The 27,027-nt window shown below is 36.6% G+C and overlaps 1 protein-coding gene across 4 annotated transcripts in view; it reads right to left on the reverse strand.

The window, feature by feature from the left end:
* KIF2A (kinesin family member 2A) overlaps nt 1-27,027 on the reverse strand; it is a 90,792-nt gene that overhangs the window by 37,345 nt on the left and 26,420 nt on the right. For 2 of the 4 annotated variants that reach the window (XM_053590053.1, XM_053590032.1), the window contains exons 2-7: nt 12,919-13,013; nt 12,312-12,431; nt 9,756-9,810; nt 8,196-8,261; nt 7,489-7,589; nt 5,257-5,352 (exon numbers count right to left, since the gene is read on the reverse strand). In XM_053590053.1, the coding sequence (XP_053446028.1) occupies nt 5,257-5,352; nt 7,489-7,589; nt 8,196-8,261; nt 9,756-9,810; nt 12,312-12,431; nt 12,919-13,013 (533 nt within the window). Of the gene's footprint in view, nt 1-5,256; nt 5,353-7,488; nt 7,590-8,138; nt 8,262-9,755; nt 9,811-12,311; nt 12,432-12,918; nt 13,014-27,027 lie in introns of all 4 variants that reach the window. The other 2 variants (XM_053590043.1, XM_053590026.1) reach the window with 1 other exon arrangement.

A 27,027-nucleotide genomic window follows, 5' to 3' on the forward strand; every position in this document is an offset into this window, starting at 1 on the left:
CCAAGGAAAGATATGGCAGATGTAATTGAAGATCACATTCATAAACAACTGGCTGACATGACAGAAATCGAATTCAGAATTTGGATTGCAGAAAAGATTAATAAAATGGAATTAGGAATCCGAAGAGAAATTCAAAAGTTGTCTCAACAATTTAAGGAATTTAAAGACAAAACCACCAAAGACTTAGACACACTGAAGCAAGAATTTGCAGCCCTCAAAGATATGAAAAGTACAGTAGAATCCCTCAGCAACAGAATGGAGCAAGCAGAAGAAAGGATTTCTGATATTGAAGATAAGGCCTTTGAACGCTCCCAAACTCTCAAAGAGGAAGAGAAATGGAGAGCAAAAACAGATCATTCTCTCAGAGAGCTCTGGGATAACTCAAAGAAGGCAAATATCCGACTCATAGGAATTCCTAAAACCAATGAAGTGGCCTCAATGGGCATACAGGCCCTTCTGCATGAAACTGTAAAAGAGAATTTTCCAGACATGCCTAGAGAATCTGAAATTCACATAGCAGACAGCTTCAGAACCCCAGCACGACTCAACCCCAGTAAGACATCCCCAAGGCATATCATAATTAACTTCACTAAAGTTAATATGAAGGAGAAAATTCTCAAAGCGGCCAGGCAAAAGAAAACTATTACCTTCAAAGGCAAGAACCTTAGAATGATTGCAGATCTCTCTGCTGAAACTTTTAAAGCCAGAAGAGGGTGGTCATTGATTTTTAATCTCCTGAAGCAAAATAACTTTCAACCCCAGATCTTGTATACAGCTAAACTGAGTTTCATTTATGATGGAGAAATTAAATACTTTAATGACATTCATATGTTGAAGAAATTTGACATAACCAAACCAGCTCTTCAGGATATTCTCAGACCTATACTCCATAATGACCAACCCAATCCTATAGTACAAAAGTAAACTCACTCAGAAACTTCTGATCAAACTCCAACTTCCACAATGGTAAAAGGATTAAAAATGTCTGCTGGACTTTTGAAAAACTCGATACCCAAAATTTCACCAAACTTATCAATATTCTCCATTAATGTGAATGGCTTAAAATGTCCTCTAAAGAGACATGGGTTAGCTGACTGGATACAAAAACTCAGGCCAGATATCTGTTGCATACAAGAGTCACATCTTAACTTAAAAGACAAATACAGACTCAGTGTGAAAGGATGGTCATCCACATTCCAGGCAAATGGTAACCAGAAAAAAGCAGGCATTGCAATTTTATTTGCAGATACAATAGGCTTTAAACCAACAAAAGTAAGGAAGGACAAGAATGGTCACTTCATATTTGTTAAGGGTAACACTCAATATGATGAGATTTCAATTATTAGTATCTATGCACCAAACCAGAATGCCCCTCAATTTATAAAACAAACTCTTAACAGACATGAGCAACTTGATTTACTCCAGCTCCATAACAGTCGGAGATTTTAACACTCCTTTGGCAGTGATGGATCGATCCTCCAACAAAAAGTTGAGTAAAGAAATTCTAGATTTAAATCTAACCATCCAGCATTTAGATTTAGCAGACATCTACAGAACATTTCAACCCAACAAAACCAAATACACATACTTCTCATCAGCCCACGGAACTTACTCCAAAATCAATCACATCTTAGGTCACAAGTCTACCTCAGTAATTGTAAAGGAATAGAAATTATTCCATGCATCTTCTTGGACCACCAGGGAATACAACTTGAGCTGAGTAACACAGGAATCTGCATACTCATACAAAAACATGGAAGTTAAATAACCTTATGCTGAATCATAGCTGGGTCAGAGATGAGACCAAGAAGGAAACTGCCAAATTTTTGGAACAAAACGACAAGGAAGACACGAACTATCAGAACCTCTGGGACACCGCAAAGGCAGTTCTAAGAGGGAAATTTATAGCACTGCAAGCCTTCCTCAGGAGAACTTAGAGGAGGTTAACAACTTAATGGGACATCTCAAGCAACTGGAAATGGAAGAACACTCCAACCCCAAACCCAGTAGAAGAAAAGAAATAACCAAAATTAGAGCAGAACTAAATGAAATTGAAAACAAAAGAATAATGTAACAGATGAATAAATCAAAAAGCTGTTTTTTTTGAAAAGGTCAATAAAACAGATAAACCTCTGGCCAATCTAATCAAGAAAAAAAGAGTAAAATCTCTAATCTCATCAATCAGAAATGACAAAGATGAAATAACAACAGACTCCTCAGAAATCCAAAAAATCCTTAATGAACATTACAAAAACTTTACTCTCAGAAATATGAAAATCTGAAGGAAATTGACCAATACTTGGAAGCATGTCACCTTCCAAGACTTAACCAGAATAAAGTGGAAATGTTGAACAGGCCCATATCAAGTTTGGAAATAACATCAACCATACAAAACCTCCCCAAAAGGAAAAGCTCAGGACCAGATGGTTTCACGTCAGAATTCTACCAAACCTTTAAAGAGGAATTAGTACCTATATTACTCAACCTATTCCAAAAGGTAGAAAAAGAAGGAAGACTACCCAACACGTTCTATGAAGCAAACATCACCCTGATACCCAAACCAGGAAAAGACCCAACAAGAAAAGAAAATTATAGACCAATATCACTAATGAATATAGATGCAAAAATATTCAACAAGATCCTAACAAACAGAATCCAGCAACACATCAAACAAATTATACATCATGACCAAGTCAGTTTTATGCCAGGGTCTCAAGGCGGGTTTAATATATGTAAATCTATAAATGTAATTCGGCACATAAACAAATTAAAAATCAAAGACCATATGATTCCCTCAATCAATGCGGAAAAAGCTTTTGATAACATCCAACGTGCCTTCATGATCAGAACACTTAAGAAAATTGGTATAGAAGGGACATTTCCTAAACTGATAGAGGCCATCTACAGGAAACCGACAGCCAATATCATATTGAATGGAGTTAAATTGGAATCATTTCCACTCAGGTAACGAACCAGACAAGGCTGCCCATTGTCTCCATTGCTTTTTAACATTGTAATGGAAGTTTTAGCCACCACAATTAGGGAAGAAAAGGCGATCAAGGGTATCCACATAGGGTCAGAAGAGATCAAACTTTCACTCATCGCAGATGATGTGATAGTATATCTGGAAAACACTAGGGACTCTACTACAAAACTCTTAGAAGTGATCAAGGAATACAGCAGCATCTCAGGTTACAAAATCAACATCCATAAATCGGTAGCCTTTATATATACCAACAATAATCAAGTTGAAAAAACAATTAAGGACTCTATCCCATTCACACTAGTGCCAAAGAAGATGAAATATTTGGGAGTTTATCTAACAAAGGATGTGAAAGATCCATATAAAGAGAACTATGAAACTCTAAGAGAAGAGATAGCTGAGAATGTTAACAAATGGAAAAACATACCATGCTCATCGCTGAGAAGAACCAACATTGTTAAAATGTCCATACTACCTAAAGCAATATATAATTTCAATGCAATCCCCATTAAAGCTCCACTGTCATACTTTAAAGAGCTTGAAAAAAACAATACTTCATTTTATATGGAATCAGGAAAAACCTTGAATAGCCAAGGCATTACTCAAAAATAAAAACAAAGTAGGAGGAATCACGCTACCAGACCTCAGACTATACTACAAATCGATAGTGATCAAAACAGCATGGTACTGGCACAAAAACAGAGAAGTAAATGTCTAGAACAGAATAGAGAACCAAGAGATGAATCCAGCTACTTACCATTATTTGATCTTTGACAAGCCAATTAAAAACATTCAGTGGGGAAAAGATTCCCTATTTAACAAATGGTGTTGGGTGAACTGGCTGGCGATCTGTAAATGACTGAAACTGGACCCACACCTTTCACCATTAACTAAGATAGACTCTCACTGGATAAAAGATTTAAACTTAAGACATCAAACTATAAAAATACTTGAAGAAAGTGCAGGGAAAACTCTTGAAGGAATTGGCCTGGATGAGTATTTTATGAGGACTCCCCAGGCAATTAAAGCAGTATCAAAAATACACTACTGGGACCTGATCAAACTAAAAAGCTTCTGCACAGCCAAGAACATAGTAAGTAAAGCAAGCAGACAGCCCTCAGAATGGGAGAAAATATTTGCAGGTTATACCTCCGATAAAGGTTTAATAACCAGAATCCACAGAGAACTCAAACGTATTAGCAAGAAAAGAACAAGTGATCCCATCTCAGGATGGGCAAAGGACTTGAAGAGAAACTTCTCTAAAGGAGACAGATGCACAATCTACAGACACATGAAAAAAAGCTCATCATCCTTAATCATCAGAGAAATGCAAATCAAAACTACTTTGAGATATCACCTAACCCCAGTAAGAGTAGCAAACATAACAAAATCCCAAAACCAGAGATGTTGGCGTGGATGCAGAGAAAAGGGCACACTTCTACACTGCCTGTGGGAATGCACACTAATACGTTCCTTTTGGAAGGATGTTTGGAGAATACTTAGAGATCTAAAAATAGACCTGCCATTCGATCCTATAATTCCTTTACTAGGTATATACCCAGAAGACCAAAAATCACAGTATAACAAAGATATCTGTAGCAGAATGTTTATTGCAGCCCAATTCATAATTGGTAAGTCATGGAAGAAGCCCAAGTGCCCATCGATCCACGAATGGATTAATACATTGTAGTATATGTATTTGGAATACATATATATTCCATGTATACCATGGAATATTATGCAGCTTAAAGAAAGATGGAGACTTTACCTCTTTCATGTTTACATGGATGGAGCTGGAACATATTCTTCTTAGCAACGTATCTCAAGAATGGAAGAAAAAGTATCCAATGTACTCAGCCCTACTATGAAGCTAATTTATAGCTTTCATATGATGGCTATAATCCAACTATAGCACAAGAATATGAGGAAAGGGCCAAGGGAGGGGAAGAGAGAGGGGAAGTCAGGGTGGAGGGAGAGTAATGGGTGGGGCAACATGTATGGTACATCTTAGAATGGGTACAGGCGAAACCTACTAAATGCAGAATACAAATGTCTACATACAGTAACTAAGAAAATGCCATGAAGGCTACGTTGAACAGTTTGATAAGAATATTTCAGATTGTATATGAAACCAGCACACTGTACCCCTTGATTGCACAAATGTACACAGGTATGATTTAACAACAACAACAACAAAAAATTTACTGAGTATCAAGCACGTTTTTACTTAAAACAAAAAATGTTCAAGAGTAATGATTTATAAAAAATCTTACAGGATCTGCTGTTGTTAAGGGTCTATAATCCAAACTTCCTCTGAAGTCTCTGATCATGCACATAATTTCATAATTTGGGTTTGTAGCATCGACATCCTATTGAATACAGAGAGAATTCAACATTTATAATAATTATAATAATATATCACTGCATTTGTCACATGTCTGTCATAACTAAGCCTAAACTCAAATGGAAGATATTACATAGTTTCAAAGTTCAGGATAAGTATGTTTAGAATCACTTCCATATTAAAAACAATTCTCTTAGTCTACATACACTCTGTTAACTCCAAACTAAAGGCTTATCACTAAAGCCACCCTTTACCTATTTCAAAAATCCATCTGTTATACATATACTGTAATTATCCTAGAAAATGGAGCAAAAGAGAAACAGTGCTCATTTGAACCACTGGCACAGAACTCTAGGAAAGCAGAAATTCTAGAAAAATTCACTTCATCAGATTCTTCTAATTTCTTAATCCTGTGTTTCAGCACAGTAGAAATACTGATACATTTATCTTCATTTCCTATTTTTGTTGACTCTCTAAAAAAAAAAGGCATGATAAAATAGTTTTGTTTTTTTTTTTTTCAGTAGACCCCCAAATTGAGAGAACATAAAACTTAAAGGAAACAGGGACCAAGATCTTTTAAAATCCTCAAAGTTAATTACTATTGAATGCTAACTGCAATTTACTTTTTTGCTTCAAAACTGAGAAAATTCTAGGCCAGGCACAGTGGTTCATGCCTGTAATCCTAGCATTCTAGGAGGCCAAGGCCAGTGGATTGCTGGACCTCAGGAGTTTAAGACTAGCCTGAGCAAAAGCAAGACCCTGTGTCTAAAAAAAATAGCTGAGTCTTATAGCAGGCCCCTGTAGACTCTGGTACCCCCAAGCTAAGGCAAGAGGATCACTTGAGCTCAAGAGTTTAAGGTTACTATGAGCTATAACACCACAGCCAGGGCATTCTACCAAGGTCAACAAAGTGAGAGACTGTCTCAAAAAAAAACACAAAAAACAAAAACAAAACAACTGAGAAAATTCAGACTAAGATACAAATAGCAATAGTAAACAGCCTCTCATACCCATGAAAAACAAATGATTAAACAGCCTATAAAGCTAGATTTGTGCATTTCTTTTGAACGTAGTTAAATTATAAAACTGTTACTAAAACTTACTTTCAATTAATCTTCTAGGAAATAATACTAACAGTATCAACTGAAAATCAGAATGTTAAATGAGAATTCCACAAAGAGATGTGCAAGTATCATGAAGCACCCATAGGAAACATGAGGTGGCATCTGTGCTTTGTGTACTATTATATATTTCAAAACCCAACTAGCTATGCTCAGGTCTCTTTCAGATAAAAGCCGATTTATTCAAGGTTATTATACTGGGTCTACATTTTTACAACACAACATCTGAACTCATAGTTTAACATGATTAAGAGCATTCTATTAAATAAATAATACTGACAATCTGTTATAAGAAACAGGTACTAAGAATGTAACAGATACAAGTATACTAAAGGAGTTGTATGTACAATAATACAATTTCTAATATGTAAAGACCTATGGGGAATAAAAGATCAATCTTCTAAGCAATTTTCTCATTGCTATTAAACTATCAAAAGCCTATTTCTTGAGTGTTACAGCATACACATCAGAATTCTGTAACACAATAGCTTATTATTGATAATGGAACAAAGTTTGAGTCTAACACATACTCACTGAAGACATGAAAAGTGAGTGCAATGAAAATTTGTTATGGTAACTTATTTTCACAGGAGTCTGTATTATTCCTCAATATCAATTTAAGGAATTCTTGTAGTCCTTTAAATAAATCCATCAATTGTTTTTTGTTTTTTTTTTTTGGGGGGGTGGGGGGCTGGGGTGCCGAGACTTACTCTGTTGACCAGGCTAGAGTGCCATGGCCTCAGCCTTGCTCGGGACAACCTCAAACTCCTGCCTCAGCCCCTGGGATATCTGGGACTACAGGCACCCACCACAATGCCTACCTGATTTTCTGTTTTTAGTAGAATTAGGGTTTCACTCTTGTTCAGGCTGGTTTCAAACTCCTGAACTCAAACACTCTTCCTGCCTCAGTATCCCAGAGTGCTTAGATTACGTACATGAGCCACCACTCCTGGCCATGAATCCCTCACCTGTTTTCTCACAAGTAAATCATTAATACAGTCTAATCCTCAGTACACAAACTAAATATTTATGATACAAACCTGGGCTCTTTTTTCTCTAAGCTCTTGCTGTTGCAATCTCCTTTTTTCTCGTTTTTCTTGCAATTTTTCTACTTCTTTCACACAATTAGATTTCCTACGCGCTGAAAGACAAAGATGAGCTATAGGATGTATAATTTTCTTTTTTAGCATACTGTACTTACACTCAAAAATTTTATGTATAATTTTACCACATATACACGAAATTTTACCACATACACACAGTGACAAAGCATGCCTGTAACAACTATGTAAGCTCTACTTCTGAGCTGCTGTATCAAAACAAGGAACAAGACAAATGAAGAGTCCAGAAAAATGACTCAAACATATTGATACATGTCATCTCTTGGTTTAGAATCAAGATCTTTGAATTGAAAAGATCAAAAAACACAAAACTTTCTTCCGAAACATTTGACATACTGCCATCTGCCCAGAATTTCAAACATAAAGCAACTGAAACACTGTTAGAATTTCACAAAATTTTTTTTTCTCCAAAATATACATGTAAAAATCCAATTAACAGACTGAACTAAAATGAAACCCACAATCAAGTCTGTAATGAAACTGATACCATTTGGGGACTTATACGGATGACCAAGAGAGAATACATGTATGCCTAAAATGACTGAATCCTTGATACGTAATTTACATACAAGGGGGTCCAAATTCCTTTTTTGCAGCTTGAACTGGAGATATATCTGAAACACTACCATTCTGTTGTGCAGAAGAAGACTGTTCAGGAAGCTGACTAGGCCGCGCACGTGCAGAACCAACCACTGCAAGTAAAAATATTTTAAATTCAAACAGAAAATTAGTAAAACTAACTTTGGTATAAGGAAGAGATACCTCAAAAAAACTCACACTTAAAAGTTACATCAGTGAATTGCCAAGTTTTCTATTCACATACACTGTATTTCATTTATACACATATAAATCAGTTCTGTTTAATAAACTGACACAAGCTAAAAAAGGTTTTTTTTTTGTACAGACAGAGTTTCACTTTACTGCCCTCAGTAGAGTGCCGTGGTGTCACACAGCTCACAGTAACCTCCAACTCCTGGGCCTAGGCGATTCTCCTGCCTCAGCCTCCCGAGTAGCTGGGACTACAGGCACCCGCCACACTGCCCGGCTATTTTTTTGTTGCAGTTTGGCCTGGGCTGGGTTTGAACCCGCCACCCTCGGTACATGGGGCTGGCGCCCTGCTCACTGAGCCACAGGCGCTAAAAAAGGTTTTTAAGGTAGAACGTGAAGACTTTAGTTTTAAAAATGTAATTTTAATCACAAAACTCAATCTGAATAATTCACATAAAAACAAAGCCAAGGTTGATTTTTAATAATCATTTAAAACATATATATGTGAACCCCTCCATGTCTTATGATTTCAGATTGCAAAGGAATCCTCATAAAACGCGTGTATGAAATATAAATTTTAAATGTATTCTCATTTTTTAAAATTCATACTATTTAAACATACAGAAAAGAAAAATGTTAAAAGTTCTTCAACCCTCCATATATTCCAAATCCCACTCTTAGCAAATATGCAAATCTTCAGCAAAGAATTTCCCAATGTGGATATTATAAAGGTGGAAAAGGATATGAAATGAAATATAAAATTTTACACAGAAATATAAATTTTCACAAGACCTAAAGGATAACATTTAAACAGAAGGACTTTCTCTCTACTTCTAATCCCTTTAATACTTCTGGCCTGCCCCATTCCCCACACACAGAAAAACATCACTATTAGAAAGGACAATTTTGAATTGCTAAATAGTAGAAAATTAACTATGTTTTTCATCTCATGGCTGAAAATATATGGGAGACCCTCATTAACTACACAATTTATGCACCTGTGCAACTTTTCTTTAGCTGACTCCATTGCTAACCATGACCCTTGCTGGAAGCCTGTTAGTAGCTAGATAATGATGATGAATGTTGTGATGATTAAGTTTACCTTTGTAAAATCAACCAATTAACTGACTCCTGCCCCATTCCTTTCTTTCTCATAATACTATCCTCCAACCTGCAAATTATCAAGTAAATTGGATGACATATTTCATGGAGTTTCACATTCATCATATACATTTCTAAAATCATTATTTGGTATTTTTTACATTATTGTGTTCAGAAGTCAAGAAGATGTCAATCTTAAAACTAGCTACATAAAGTTTAAATGAAGAATATCATCAAGGGCAATGTTTTTTATTTACTTTTTGAGGGACATCGTAAAAGTCAGCAGACAAAATGAAGAAGATAAATTTTTATTTTACCTCTATTATCTCTTGGCAGAGGATCATTCTTAATTGCTGCCACAGTCCGTCGATTCTATAAAATAAAAAATATTTATTTTATCAAAATAATATAATGATAGGGCGGTGCCTGTAGTTCAGTGGGTGGGGCACCAGCCACATACACCAAGGATGGGGGGCAGCGCCTGTGGCTCAAAGGAGTAGGGCACTGGCCCCATATGCCAGAGGTGGTGGGTTCACACCCAGCCCTGGCCAAAAACTGCAAAAAAAAAAAAAAAAAAAAAAAAGAGCTACACCAAGGCTGGTGAGTTCGAACCCAGCCCAGGCCAGCTAAACAACAATGACAACCGCAACAAAAAAAATAGCCAGGCATTGTCGCAGGCGCCTGTAGTCCCAGCTACTTGGGAGGCTGAGGCAAGAGAATCGCTTAAGCCCAAAAGTTTGAGGTTGCTGTGAGCTGTGACACCATAGCACTCTACCAAGGACAACATAGTAAGTCTCCATCTCAAAAAAAAAAAAAAAAAAAAAAAAAGATAAAAATATATACAATAATATGAAACTAAATGAAGAACTATTATCTTCTAAAGACAACTACTAATGCTATCAATATTCAAGTTTCTTTATATAAGGTCTTTCCTCCTCCTACCCTCCAAAAATATTCAGGAATTAACACAAGCCAGGTAATGCTCTAAGGACTTCTTTACAACAACCCTATAAGGCAATTATCACTGCTATTCCCATTTCATAGATGAGAAACTGAAGAAGAGAAGTTAAACTGCTTCAATATAATTTGTATTATATTTTTAATCACCATGCTATCCTGTCAAAACCATGTAATAAATATGGGCGGCGCCTGTGGCTCAAGGAGTAGGGCGCCGGTCCCATATGCCGGAGGTGGTGGGTTCAAACCCAGCCCCAGCCAAAAACCACAAAAAAAAAAAAAAAAAGTAATAAATAGATATCAGGGAGTAAACCATAAAATATTAGTTCTAGACAGCCTAGAATCCCTGATTAAAAGAAAATATCAGAATACTATGAAATGTATATTGGCAGTTATCCTAAAAGGGTTTCATTAGAGTTGGACAGCAAACTTTTGGTCGTATTATTCCCTTAATAAGATTTCATTTATTCACCTAAAAAAAAAAAAAAAAAAAAACCGTATCAATTGTTCTCATTGTTCTCGACTCTGGATGCACATCAAGTCAGATGGATACTATTAAAAGGACTTTGATGCAACAGCTTTCCCTGAGATAAAACAAAATTAAAACCCTGGGAATAGGGCTCAGAAATCAGTATTTTAAGAAATTCTCCAGGTATTTTTGTATAGCAAGTATTGCTAATGACATACCAAGAAGAATAAACTGTGAAGATCTTCCAAGGTTTTGAAGCCCAATATGAAAACAGTCTATTTACAACTGTTAATAATGACCTGAATATCTCCTTCAGGTACATGTGCATTGTTTACAAAACAGAATATTTTGTTGGTATCGTTAAGCTTCTATCATACTGTATGTGAATGCTTACTATATCCTGCCTGTGATATATTGATTTCATATAGGCTAAAAGCCACACTCACCTTTGTGTTTTGTCTAGCACAGTACCTGGCACAATGCAAAAACAATTAATAAATGCTTCTTGAACTGAACACAAAGAACTGCAGATTCAACAAGTTTGTGGTACTCATCTGATTTAAACCAAGTTGTACTTTTCTTTTTTTGGAGACAGGGTCATGCTCTGTTGCCCAGGCTGTTGCCAGTGCAGCGCTATCATCATAATTCACAGCAACCTCAAACTCATAGGCTCAAGGAATCTTTCCATCTCAGCCTCCCAAACACCTGGGACTACAGAGCGTGCCACCACACCTACCTAACTTTTCTTATTTTTGTTACAGATACGTCTTGCTATGCTGCTCGGGTTTGTCTTTTAACTCCTGGGCTCAAGAGATTCACCCACCATAGCCTCCTAAAGTACTAGGAATATAAGGCATTAGCCACCATGCCCAGTCAGAGTTGTATACTATTTTGATACAAAATTTTAATAGTGAAGGGTTTTGAGAGAATGAAAGAAGAAATACCTTTAAAGACAATAAAAACAATGTGCTTTAACTTTTGTAAAGATAAAATTGCTAGGGAAGATATAGCATGGTTTAATTACACACTCATTTTCCATCTTTCTTTAATACAAAAGCAGAATTTTCATTTCAAAAAACTATCAAGGTTGGTATTAATAATAAACAGCTATTATTCCTTTGTCAAAGTCATATGTATTCATCCACAAACACTAAGAAACAAATGATTTTGACTCCTATCTCCTAAAAAGCTATTAAGTTTCAGGAAAAATCCTAATAAGACAAGTAAATTTTAGGATCTTTTCTACTAACTATCCTAACTGCGATTAGACAATCTCAATCCTTGAAAGTACTTAGGTGTAACACACAGACGTGGACAGCAGAAAGAATGAAAGTTTTTATTTGTTTTAAAAAGCAAATTAATCAACACTCTTCATAGCCTACCAATTTTGAACCAGAATATACACACACCTACCATAGATACCCTACTCTGAACTTTCATCACTGACCTTTACAATTTTGTTTACTTTGGCTGAGGATGTTGGAGGTGGAGGTGTTTCTGGACTGGGTTCAATGTCTTCATCTGGCACAAGATCAGGGTTAAGTGAAAAGATGCTCTCCAGGTCAATCTGTTTGTAAAATACAAAATATATTTTGAGATATATGTTAACAGTTAACCTCTTGTTTTTCTAATAAATTGACATAAAGTGAGTAACTCTGAAATGACTATAGCCTAATGAATGTCAGTGCTTGCAAACTGGATTATATAAAATTATAATACACATATTTAAAGAATCTCTCTTAAAATAGCATTTTATAATCTTGACTATATAAACTGCCAACAACAGAGTGACCAAAAAAACCACATAATTAACTGTTAAAGCAAGTTTTAAACTTTACAATCTGGTTAGTTTATTTTCATCTAACAGGGTTGACACATGCAATCACGTAAGATGCATAAAAGGAACCTACCTTCCTTTGAAAATTTTTAATCATTTCAAAATTTTTCAAAGAAAGATTATAAGAATACTGCACTATATAAAACTATATTCTTTTCTGTTTTATTTCACATTCAGAATCTTGATTGGAGGACTAAAAATAAAACTTAAGTCATACCTCTTTGCCTTTTGTATCTCCATTTTCTATCCATTCAACAGTTACACTTTCATTATCTTCATTTAAAGATGTTACCATTGCTTGATGTATTCGGCCTAAGAGGCAATAAAATACAAATTTTTTAAATACCAGGAATTATGGCATTCCTAAACACTGTCAAATACAATTTTACAAGCGCTCATTCTCTCTCCCCCCGCATAGATAGATAGATATTTTTAATGATGCTACCTCTCCTTACAAGGGATATGTACATAAAGTGTGGATTAGACAATGAACTTTATCCGTGGGACCATAAATCAACTTGCCACTTGTCAAGTCCAGGAACTCAAGAAATTTAATTGAGACCAAATGCTTATTTTCAGTATATATGATAAATGGTTACACAGTGACATGGAATGCCTGAAATTATAAATAGATTACAATTAAATAGATCTAATCATTAGTTTCCTTATTGTGAATCAAAAACGACTCTGGAACAAAGAACAAAAATTCATAAAGCAATCTTTTTTCTTTTTTAAGACGGAATTTCAGGATGGCGCCTGTGGCTCAAGGAGTAGGGTGCCGGTCCCATATGCCAAGGGTGGTAGGTTCAAACCCAGCCCCGGCCAAAAAACTGCAAAAAAAAAAAAAAAAAAAAAAAAATGGAATTTCACTCTGTTACCCAGTTTACAGAGCCATGGCCTCAACTTAGCTCATAGCAACTTGAAACTCCCAGGTTCAAGAGATCCTCCAGCCTGAGATTCCCAAGTAGCTGGGATTCTAGGCACCTGCTACAACGCCCAGCTAATTTTTCTGTTTTCTGCAGAGCCAAGGTCTCGCTCTTGCTCAGGCAGGTCTTGAATTCCTGAACTCAAGGAATCATCCCACGCTGGCATCCCAGAATGCTAAGATTATAGGTGTGAGCCACTGTGCCTAGCTCACAAAGCAATATTTAATAATATACTGACATAAACTTTTTACTTAAAAATGACTTTTTAACATACGTTGTGCATTTTGATGAAATTATCTTAAAATTAAGAAATCTGAGTCCAGGGCAGCACCTGTGGCTCAGTGAGTAGGGCACTGGCCCTTATATATCGAGGGTGGCGGGTTCAAACCTGGCCCCAGCCAAACTGCAACAAAAAAATAGCCGGGCCTTGTGGCTGGCGCCTGTAGTTCCAGATACTCAGGAGGCTGAGGCAAGAGAATTGCCTAAGCCCAAGAGCTGGAGGTTGCTGTGAGCTGTAATGCCAAGGCCCTCTACAGAGGGCGACAAAATGAGACTCTGTCTCTAAAAAAAAAGAAAAAGGGAAAAAAAGACATCTGAGTCCAAAAAGGTCAAAAAATGCTGATAATGAAATGGTCTCTTCTATATGTTGCCCTATCCAAATCTATTGTATTCCTTACTTTCCCTAACTACTCCAGATTTACCATCTATAGAGAAGATATTATATATAATGTATTGAACTTGTTTTCCCCCTTAATAGATTTATGGATCATATACATGTATATCTGTTAAATAACTACAGAGCTAAATAATTATTTGTAATTGTTATAGTATATTCCATTATGTTTATCATAACTTATTTAATAATGCCTATTGATGGTCACATGATACATGTAATTTTGTACTACTGTAAATACTCCAATGAATACTATTGATGTGACTATGCACTTGTCAGATTATTTCCTTATGACAAATTCCTAGCAGACAATAAAATAATATATAAAAAACACATTTTTAAAAACATATCTATATATTCAATATGACCTAATAAAATGCTGAATATATGGCATTTTCGTATGTATTTCTTCAATGAAATCCTTGGGTGTATCTATCTATAATTTTCTTTAGGGCAATTTAGTTCTTTAAGTATCTAAAAACAGAAATACAGTGTATAAGCAATTTTATCATAATAACATATCAAATAACCTTAAATAAAATATGGGTACTATAATAATTTGATAAGTATTATTATGTATAAAGTTACTATGAATATCACCTTTTCTGTAAGAGCTCAAATAAAAATTTACAGAAGTTATAAATGAATATAAACTTGTAAAAAATCCAATATTGAATATGTAAATAATCTCCTATGATGCACCGGTGCTGCTATGTTTAAAAACTAAAACAGAAACTAGTGATCTTTCCATGACAATATGTATAGACTTATCTATGAATTTTAAGCACCACATAGCATTCCATAAAAGGGATGTATCACAACTTTATTAAAAGTAATTTTAATTGTTTCCAATGGTTTGCCATTAAAATATGTTGCACCGAACATGTAAACATAGGTAAGAATGTTTCCCATAAATGAAATTTCTAGAAGCAGAATTAACAGATCAAAGAAATTCAAATTGATAGATATTTCCAACTTACCCTTCATTTACATTCCCACCAGGGAGAACTATTCCTCCAAATCCTTATCAACACTGAACATTATCAGTCTAAAATTTTTACCAATCTAATGAATCAGATCTTTCTTTAACCTATTATTTTTTAAGCCTGAGTATGTCAGATACAAGTTCATTTAGTCTACACTGGTCCATTTAATAGTAACAAATGCCTATGAAGTAGATAGCTTCATTTTAAAGGTGAGAAAACTAAAGCCCAAGATCACATAGCTTAAAAAGTAGCATGGATTAGAACCTTGGTCAGACTGTAAAAACCTATTTATCACTATGTTTCTCTACCCCCTACAATTTTAAGCTGATAAAGATGCCTGTGTGGCTTACAGTTCAGCATTCCTATAAAAACCGATAAACTATAGCAAAGATCCTCAACCCTCATTGTGCACCAGACATTCCCAGCAAGTTTTTACAAAATAAAATGACAATGCCTGCCCCCAGATAGTGAGTCAATTCTTACCAACTTCACTGCTATCACCTTAATGCAAGTTACCAATGCACTGTACTTGGATTACTGTGGTCCTCTCCCAATTAGCCTCCCTGCTACCAATCCATCTGCCCTTCTGTCTATTCTTCAGAGTAGCCAAAATATTCCCAGTAGAAACTAAGTCAGATGCTACTCTTTTGCTCATAACCTTCCAATGGCTCCCCATTTCAAACAAAGTAAAAGCCAAAGTCCTTTCAATGGTCTCGTAATGGCCTACAACAAAGCCCGACATGACCTGACTCATCATCTGTGACTTCATTCTTCCCTTACTAGAGCAGCAACTTTCTTTTTCAACTGACTTCTGTCTCACAATATACCACCGCCAGCTCCTAACCCTCAACACCAAAAGACAAAGACTTAAATATGAAAGACAAATGTGAAAGCAAGTAAGTAAACAGTGGTATCCATTACTAAATAAACATTAGAGGAGAAACAGGTGTTCGGGTGGAGGAAAATGAGGGGCTAGAAAAATAGTGGGAGGATTCAAAATGGAAAGACTTAAAAGAATGGGAAGTAGATAACCCTTACTTCAGATGTGATTTGGAGAAATTAGGTAAAGAATCACTACAAGTGTTATCCCTCATTTGGGTCCTGTAGGCACAATAGTGAAGTTTCAAGCCTGGATGACTGGGAGAAATGACGGTCTTGGCAGCAGAACGACGACATACTTTATCCTAAGGCTCACTGATTAACAGGGATCATGAATGCATGAATTTTAGTATTAGTCAGGATTGGAAGTATCTTCCCTGGAACTTGTGACAATCTTCCCACGTGGCTCTTCAAATACCATCCTATTTTTCTCTGTTCCATCTTCACTAACTCATTGCCCTTAGACTCTCTGATTCCCCATGTGCTCTATTGGGAATTACATCAAACATACTTCAACACTAAGAAAAAATAATAGAGCAAACATCTCTGTATCTGCCACGAGCCAGGTCAAGAAACAACACTCAGAAAACCCCACATGTTCTCCTCTTTACTTGAATCTTTTTCTCCTCTTTTCTCCTCCCAAGAGGGAATCCCTACCCTGACATATTCTGGCACTTCTTTATAGTTTTACCATCAATGTAAAAGAGATATATACAAAATCTAAGTAGTATATAAACAGATTAATGCTACTTTTAGACATTTCTTTTGTTCAATACTATTTTATGGGGTTCATTTTTATTGTATATATAGCTATTATACGTATAAAATGTACATAACTCCTTTTTCTACTATATAGTGTTTCACTGCATGAATATGCCAAAATTTATTTACCTATTCTACTGTTGGTACATAGTGAGTTGTTTTATACATTTCTCTATTAGGAAAAATGATGCTACAGGCATTATTATACTGTATACGTGTGCTGGGTACAACTGTGCAAAAAATTCTCTCGGATATACACCTATAATAAAAGAAGAAATACAGAATAACAAAATATGCATACATAAAACTTTTTTAGTTAGCCATATTTCCTATTTAGAGTGGCCATACCTGCAATGATTTGTAAGCAATTGTTAACAATTACTCCACATCCACAATACTACTTAATATTTATCAGATTTAATGTATCATATTGTGGTTAATTTTTGTGATTTAATGAGGTAGTGGCTATTTTTGTGCTTGTTGGCTATTGAGGCCTTTTGAGTGTTTGTTTTTTTCTTATTATTTCCCTACAGACATTCTCCATGTTTTCTTGGTATTAATCTTTTTTAATACATATTGCATATATTTTCTCCAAAGCTGGGGCTTACCTTTTCATTTTTCTTATGGAGTCTTTTGATGAATTTTAGTTCTTAATTTTAATGTTGTCAAATATATTTTTTTTCCATTATGGCTTTTTGTTGTGTTCTAAAATTCTTCCTGAGACTGAGATCATTAAGATAGTTTCTTACATTTTCTTCTAAAGTTTTACAAAGACTTTCACAGTCAGGACTTTAATCTATTGGTATTTTGATATTTGTGTAAGATAACCCCATTTCCCTTGTTCCCCGTATGTAAAAATATTCTAGTACCATTTCCCAAAAAGCCCTTCCTTCCTCTACCTACCTGTCATGTTTCAGCCATACACATGAGTCTATTTCTTTATACATGAACCAAAATTATACTGCCTTAATTACTACTATGGCTTTGCTCATTAATGTCTTGCCATGAAGCAGAATAAGCCCTCCCACCTTTGATCTTCTTGCCTTTTTGTATGTCTGTATAAATTTTAAAATCATCTTGTCAAGTTCCAACACCAACTAAACTAACAACCATAAAACATCACCTGTAGGGATTCTGAGTGGAAGTGTATTTAATACTTTGTTCTGGATTTTTACATCTTTGATCAAGAGTGGTAATGGCCAATAATTTTCCTTTCTTGTACTAACCCTATTAAATTTTAGTATCATGGTTAAGCTAGACTCATAAAATTATTTTTTATGTCAAGAGTTCTCCTTTTCCATACTCTGGAATATGTTAAATTAGAATTATTTGAACCTTGAGTGTTTGGTAGGCCCTGGTTAAAACCATCTTCGTTTGGGGTATTATTTGTGGGAAGGTTCAATTTCCTTAATAATTACAGAATTATTGTTTTCTATTCTTGACTGTGTTGAATATATTTTTCTAGGAGTTTTATATATACGTTTTCACATTTTTGACATAAAGTTGCTTCACAGTTTAATGCTTATGACATCTGTCCATTTTCTAACTAATTTCATTACTAATTTTCTAACTATTTTCATTTCTAATTTTCTAACTATTTTCTCTCAATGTCATCTGTGATTTGTCCCATTTTGTCTTTTCCAAGAGTAAACGTGCTTTTGTTGAGCCTTTTTATTATGAGCTGTTAAATATTTAATTTCTCTCATCATTATTATTTCTTTCCTTCAACTTACTTTGGGCATATATCTTTTTCCTTTCTTTTTCTCTAATAACCAATTAAAGCTGCACATCTCTCTCCAACAACTTCATTAGCAGCATCTTTTAAGTTTTCATATGACTTTTCATTGTAATTGTTCAGTTCCCCAACTTTTCTGATTTTCCTTGTGATTCTTTAACTCATGAGTTATATAGAAGGTGTTTCTCAAAATCCAAAAACATGGGAGTTTTCTAGATATCCTGTCAATAATTTCTTAAGGTAAGACACTTGACTAATTAGAACAAAGCCACAAATATGGTGGCTCTCCCACTGTACCTTGGCTGAATCTTATTGTATATCTATCTTAATTATGCTGCACTGCCCGCCCCCCCCCAATGAAAAATTTCCTATAAACCTAGCTCCGGGGAACAAATCAGCAGCATTTCTTTTTTTAATCAACATCTTTATTTTTTTATTTAAAGTGGAGTCATACAAATCCCTGTCTTTCAAATAGTGAACCTGATTCTGATCCTTTTATTGTTAAGTCTCTTTCTTCCCCATTATCTTATGGGAGCCAAACTTTTGCCATCCTTGCCTCCTTCTGGTCTATTTCTGCTCCATGATCTGATATTTGAGCTCAGCTATGCTTTTTGGGTTTTCTCTTATGTTTTGGAGGCAGAAGGATGCCAACACATGTAACTTATTGTAGTTGATCAAAAGTCTCAATCCATTTTTCAGTCTTGTATCACAGCCATATAAAATCGGAGTCAGATCTGAAACTTTGTTTACATTATTAAATAAAATCAACACTATTTCAATAACTTATAGTTTTTACAGGTCCGCATTTTTTTCAATTATGGGTACATAATAGTTATATATCTTTATGTGTGAAGTTTTGATACAGGCATACCAGTGAATTAATCAAATCAAGGCAATTGGGGTATCCATCACCTCAGGCATTTAGCATTTCTTTGTTTTAGGAACATTCAAAATCCCACTGTTCTATTTATTTTACAGTACACCCTAACTCAGGGGTCCTCAAACCATGGCCCGCGGGCCACATGAGGCGGTGTGATTGTATTTGTTTCCGTTTTGGTTTTTTTTTACTTCAAAATAAGATATGTGCAGTATGCATAGGAATTTGTTCACAGTTTTTTGTTTTTTTTTAAACTATAGTCCGGCACTCCAACGGTCTGAGAGACAGCAAACTAGCCCCCTGTTTAAAAAGTTTGAGGACGTCTGCCCTAACATATTCTTGATTACAGTCACTTTGTTGTGCTACTGAATACTGTTCATTCTGTCTAACTACCTAACTATATTTTTCCACTCATCAACCATCTCCACTTCAACACACACACCCCTAGCCTCTGGTAACAGTCTTCTCTCTTATCTCCTTTAGATCAACTGAAAAAGTGTTCTTTTTTAAGACTTAAAATCTAGAGTTTTATTTCAACCTACTTATAAATATAGAGTACAAAATAACATCTGCAGAAATATACAGTGTTTGGGAAAATACAGGCAAACAATGCAATCTCCAATCATTTTCCCAATAGCAGACCTCTTAGTTCTTAATACCCAAACCTCATAAAATGTGTCTCAATGCAGGATTTTTTGTCCAGTATTTACATAAGAAAAGATTTATATTTGTATGTGCCAAAACTCAATTAGCATTTTTGTTGTTGTTTTGTTTTTTTTTGGAGACAGTCTCACTATGTCGCCCTCAGCAGAGTGCTGTAACATCACAGCTCACAGCAACCTCAAACTCTTTGGGCTTAAGCGACTCTCTTGTCTCAGCGTCCCAAGTAGCTGGGACTACAGGAGCCTGCCACAACACCCGGCTATTTTTTTGTTGCAGTTATCATTGTTGTTTAGCAGGTCTGAGTCGGTTCGAACCCGCCAGCCTTGCTGTATGTGGCTGGCGCCCTGACCACTGAGCTATGGGTGCCAAGCCTCAAATAGCATTTTATTTTAATTTATTTTCTTAAGAGATTGGGTCTATGATATCACTCAGACTGGAGTTCAGGGGTGTGATCATGGCTCACTGTAGCTTTGAACTCATGAGCCCAAGGTATCCTCCTGCCTTTGCTTTCCAAGCATGGAGTACTAGAGGCACATGCCACCAGACCTGGCTAGACTCCTGGAAGTCATCAAAAAATACAGTAATGTCTCAGGATATAAAATCAACATCCACAAATCAGTTGCCTTTGTATACGCCAATAACAGTCAAGATGAGAGGCTAATTAAGGACACAACTTCCTTCACCATAGCTTCAATGAAAATGAAATACATAGGAATATACCTAACAAATGAGGTGAAGGACCTCTATAAAGAAAATTATGAAAGCCTAAGAAAGGAAATAGCAGAGGATATTAACAAATGGAAGAACATAACATGCTCATGGCTGGGAAGAATCAACATTGTTAAAATGTCTATACTTCCCAAAGCACTCTACCTATTCAATGCCATTCCTATTAAAATACGAACATCATACTTTCAAGATTAGGAAACAATGATTCTGCGTTTTGTATGGAACCAGAAAAAAAAACTGTATAGCTAAGGCAGTTCTTGGTAATAAAAATAAAGCCGGGGGCATCAGCATACCAGATTTAGGCTGTACTACAAAGCCATAGTGGTCATGACCATGTGCTCAATGATGGTGCATGATACTGGCACAAAAATAGAGACACAGACAGACATGAAATCGAACAGAAAACCAGGAAATAAAACTAACATCTTACAACCACCTAATCTTCGATAAACCTAACAAGATCATTATCTTAGGAGAAAGACTCCCTGTGCAATAAATGGTGCTGGGAGAACTGAATATCCACATGTAAAAGAATGAAACTGGACCCACACCTTTCTCTACTCACAAAAATTGATTCAAGATGAATAAAGGACTTAAATTTAAGGCATGAAACAATACAAAGCCTAAAAGAAAGCATAGGAAAAACACTGGAAGATACTGGCCTGGGGAAAGACTTCATGAAGACTGCCCTGGCAATTGCAACAACAACAAAAATAAACAAATGGACTTCATTAAACTGAAAAGCTTCTGTACAGCTAAGGAGACAACAACCAAAGCAAACAGACAACCTACACAATGGGAAAGGATATTTACATATTTTCAATCAGACAAAAGCTTGATAACTAGAATCTATAGAGAACTCAAATTAATCTACATGAAAAAAGCCAACAATCCCACATATCAATGGGCAAGAGACATGAATAGAACCTTCTCTAAAGATAGAGGTATGGCTGACAAACATATGAAAAAATGCTCATCATCCCTATTTATTAGAGAAATGCAAATCAAAACCACTCTGAGATACCATCTAACCCCAGTGAGAATGGCCCACATCACAAAATCTCAAAACTGCAGATGCTGGCGTGGATGTGGAGAGAAACACTTTTACACTGCTGGTGGGACTGCAAACTAATACAACCTTTTTAGAAGAACGTATGGAGAAATCTCAAAGAACTCAAGCTAGACCTCCCATCACATCCTGCAATCCCATTACCGGGCATCTACTCAGAAGGAAAAAAATCCTTTTATCATAAGGACACTTGCACTAGACTGTTTATTGCAGCTCAATTTACAATGGCCAAAATGTGGAAACAGCTCTAATGCCCACCAACACAGGAATGGATTAACAAGCTGTGGTATATGTATACTATGGAATACTATCTAGCCTTTAAAAAAAAATGGAGACTTTACATCCTTTGTATTAACCTGAATGGAAGTGGAACACATTATTTTTAGTAAAGCTTCACAAGAATGGAGAAGTGTGAATCCTATGTACTCAATTTTAATATGAGGACAATTAAGGACACGGTAGGGGTGGGAGAAGGGGAGAGCAGAGAGAGAAATAAGGAGGGAGGGGTGGGGAAAAGAAGAGCACAGAGAGGGAAGGAGGGAGGGGCGTGGGACCTTGATGCGTGCCACACCTTTTCAGGGCAAGACACGATTGTAAGAGGGACTTTACCTAAAAAATGCAATCAGTGTAACCTGGTTTCCTGTACCCTCAATGAATCCCCAGCAACAACAACAAAAAAGTATTGTAGAAATACGATCTTGCTATGTTCTTTCAGGCTGGTCTCCAACTCAAGAGACCTTCCTGCTTCAACAGCCCAAAGTCCTGGGGTTACAGGCATAAGTTATGAAAAGCATGCAAGAAAGTTTGGACTTACAGTCCAAATATAATTGATAGACTTTCAGAATCACGTACAGATTTTTTTAAAAGTTATGCCAAGTATCAAAGTGATACAAAATGTAGGCACAGGATGATGCTTTAATCCCACTCACTATAAGCCATTTAGTGACAGTCTGCTTGTCCCAAATGTTATGTCCGTAGTCTCTCATATTTACTTAGCCATTTTGCTTAGTGTTGAGGGCCCCCAAATATTTAATATTATCAATGTTAAAGAAAACACTGGGAGGGGGCGGAGCTAGATGGCGGCCGAGTAACAGCTTCCTTCATCTGGGCACCGTGAGTCTGGGGAGATAGGACTCCAGGCATCTCTGGCTGGTGGGAACTGCCTATCATCACCCCTGCGAGGATACAGGGAGTCAGAGAGAGACTTCTGGACCCCAAGAGGAGGACTAAAACAGTGGAAAAACGGCAACTGGTTGAGTGTGTTCAATCCGTCTAAACCCGCCCACAACTGTAAGTTCAGTAGCAGTGAGACTGCAAACCAGAAAGGCCTTACCTGTGAACTGTTTTGGTGTCTTTGAACTTGGCACTCAGTTGAACGGCCTTGGGGAGAGCCTGAGCGGGAGTGCAGAGAACTTTGGCCATTGTCTAGGGCCCCAGTCTGAGACACTGAGCCAGATGGAGCTAATAGTGTTTGGCTGTGGGTCACAGGGAGCCATTGTGAGCGATCTGCCCTGGCAAGCTCCGCCCTCAGGGTCGCAGAGCTAGTACTGGGTAGGAGCTGGTAACCCAGTGACCAAGTAGCCTACGGGCGGGGTCTGAGCCGCCTTGCAGTCCTAACCCTCAGGGGCAGAGTGAGACCAGTTTTGGCACACTGGGTAAGTGGATAGACACTTCAGCAGTGATTCCAGCAACAAGCACTTCCCTGGGAAAGCTTCTGCTCAGCAAGTGAACAAGTTCAAAGAGCCTTCTAAGTGGGCTGAAGAGAGATTTAGGGTGTCTACCTGCTGAGGTTAGAGAAATCAGCACCCTCCAGTCGGATCAGAACTGTGATTAACATCTCATACCCCAGAAGACCATGTGTTGCCCAGACAATATTCAATAACATATATATACTGCTTTGTTTTTGGTTCTGTTTCTTTTTTTTTTTGGTTTGGTGGTTTTTTTAGTTTATTTTGATGTTGTTGATGTTGTTTTGTTTTTTAAGTTCCACCTTTTCCATACAGATCCTTTTTTTCTCAATTTTTCTAGTTTAATTATAATTTCCCATTGCTGCCTTTTTCAATAATTAGAACTTCATTTTTGCTAGTGTTTCTACCACTATTATTTGGTTTTCCACCAAATTTTATCCCGTGAAGTTTTCTGTTTGCTTGTTTTGGTTTGATTTATAGCATTTTGTCTTTCCTCTCTACTTGGTGGAGGTGGGGTACTGTGTCTGATCAGGTTAGCAAAGAGCTGCTGACCTCAAGGGAACCACCCAACTGGGCACCCCCAGAAGGTGGGGTTTTTTAAGGTTGTGTCAAAGTACCCTACTGTATACCTATATTGCTCTGTCTCCCTCTTTCTGTGCCTCTCTTCTTTTTGTCCATATTCCTTTTACCCACCCCCTCTCCTTTCTCTATTTTTCCTTGTTTTTCTTATCACTCGGTCCTCCTGTCTTTCATCCCTTTTTTGCTCTTCAACCTTCTCACCCCTCTGGTCCTGTAACCCTTAGTCCACAGGCACGAGAACTTAAAGAGCAAGAGGAAGTGAAAGGAAAACTAGGGCAAGGAAACAGATAAAAGAAATCACTCATGAGGAAGAATCAGCAGAAAACTCCAGGCAACATGAAGAACCAGTCCAGAATAACCCCACCAAAGGACCATGAGGTAGCTACTGCAGATGATTCCACCTATAAAGAAATGTTAGGAATGACAGAAAGGGAATTTAGAATACACATGATGAAAACAATGAAAGAAATGATGGAAACAATGAAGGGAACTGCTAATAAAGTGGAAAATAACCAAAAGGAAATCCAAAAACAGAATCAAATAAGAGATGAACGATATGAAGAATATAAAAAGGATATAGCAGAGCTGAAGGAACTGAAACAGTCAATTAGGGAACTTAAAGATGCAATGGAAAGTATCAGCAACAGGTTAGACGATGCAGAAGAAAGAATTTCAGAGGTAGAAGACAAAGTTCTTGAGATAGATAGTAAAAGAGGCAGAAAAGAAGAGAGAGAAAGCAGAACGTTCACTGTCAGAATTATGGGACTTTACGAAGCGTTCCAACATACGAGTTATAGGAATGCCAGGAGGGGAAGAAAAATGCCCCAGAGGAATGGAAGCCATACTAGAGAATATTATAAAAGAAAATTTCCCAAATATCACCAAAGATTCTGACACACTGCTTTCAGACGGCTATCGGACCCCAGGACGCCTCAACTCTAACCAAGCTTCTCCAAGACACATTGTGATGAACCTGTCCAAAGTCAAGACAAAAGAAAAGATTCTGCAAGCTGCCAGGAGTAAGCGCCAGTTGACCTACAGGGCCAAATCCATCACACTGACCGCAGACTTCTCTAATGAAACTTTCCAAGCAAGAAGACAATGGTCATCTACCTTTAATCTACTTAAACAGAACAATTTCCAGCCCAGAATTCTGTACCCTGCTAAGCTAAGCTTCAAAATTGATGGAGAAATCAAATCATTTCTGGATATACAAGCATTCAGGAAATTCGCCACAACAAGACCAGCTCTACAGGAAATACTTCAACCTGTTCTGCACACTGACCACCACAATGGATCAGCAGCAAAGTAAGAACTCAGAAATTAAAGGACAGAAACTAACCTCCACACTGATGCAAAAGATAAAACTAAGCAATGGACTCTCACCAAATAAGACGAATAGAATACCACCACACTTATCAATTATCTCAGTAAATGTTAATGGCTTGAATTCCCCACTGAAGAGACATAGATTGGTTGACTGGATTAAAAAACACAAGCCATCCATTTGCTGTCTGCAAGAAACACACCTGGCTTCAAAAGACAAATTAAAGCTCCGAGTCAAGGGTTGGAAGACAATTTTTCAGGCAAATGGAATTCAGAAGAAAAGAGGAGTTGCAATCTTATTTTCAGATACATGTGGATTTAAAGAAACTAAAGTCAAAAAAGACAAAGATGGTCACTTTATATTGGTCAAGGGAAAAATACAACAAAAAGACATTTCAATTCTAAATATTTATGCACCCAATTTAAATGCTCCCAGATTCTTGAAACAGACCTTACTCAGTCTGAGCAATATGATATCTGATAATACCATAATGACAGGGGACTTTAACACTCCTCTTACAGAGCTGGACAGATCCTCTAAACAGAAATTAAACAAAGATATAAGAGATTTAAATGAGACCCTAGAACAACTGTGCTTGAGAGACGCATATAGAACACTCCATCCCAAAGATAAAGAATATACATTCTTCTCATCACCCCATGGAACATTCTCCAAAATTGATCATATCCTGGGACACAAAACAAATATCAACAGAATCAAAAGAATTGAAATTTTACCTTGTATCTTCTCAGACCATAAGGCACTAAAGGTGGAACTCAACTCTAACAAAAATGCTCGACCCCACCCAAAGGCATGGAAATTAAATAATCTTCTGTTGAATAACAGATGGGTGCAGGAAGAAATAAAACAGGAAATCATTAACTTCCTCGAGCATAATAACAATGAAGACACAAGCTACCAAAACCTGTGGGATACTGTAAAAGCAGTTTTGAGAGGAAAATTCATCACTTTAGATGCCTACATTCGAAAAACAGAAAGAGAGCGCATCAACAATCTCACAAGCCATCTTATGGAATTGGAAAAAGAAGAACAATCTAAGCCTAAACTCAGTAGAAGAAAAGAAATATCCAAAATCAAATCAGAGATCAATGAAATTGAAAACAAAAGAATCATTCAGAACATTAATGAAACAAGGAGTTGGTTTTTTGAAAAAATAAATAAAATAGATAAACCACTGGCCAGACCAACGAGGAATAGAAAAGTAAAATCTCTAGTAACCTCAATCAGAAATGATAAAGGGGAAATAACAACTGATCCCACAGAGATACAAGAGATCATCTCTGAATACTACCAGAATCTCTACGCCCAGAAATTTGACAATGTGAAGGAAATGGATCAATATTTGGAATCACACCCTCTCCCTAGACTCAGCCAGGAAGAAATAGACCTCCTGAACAGACCAATTTCAAGCA

This window comes from Nycticebus coucang, chromosome 1 (genome assembly GCF_027406575.1).
Source record: "Nycticebus coucang isolate mNycCou1 chromosome 1, mNycCou1.pri, whole genome shotgun sequence".
Lineage (NCBI taxonomy): Eukaryota > Metazoa > Chordata > Mammalia > Primates > Lorisidae > Nycticebus > Nycticebus coucang.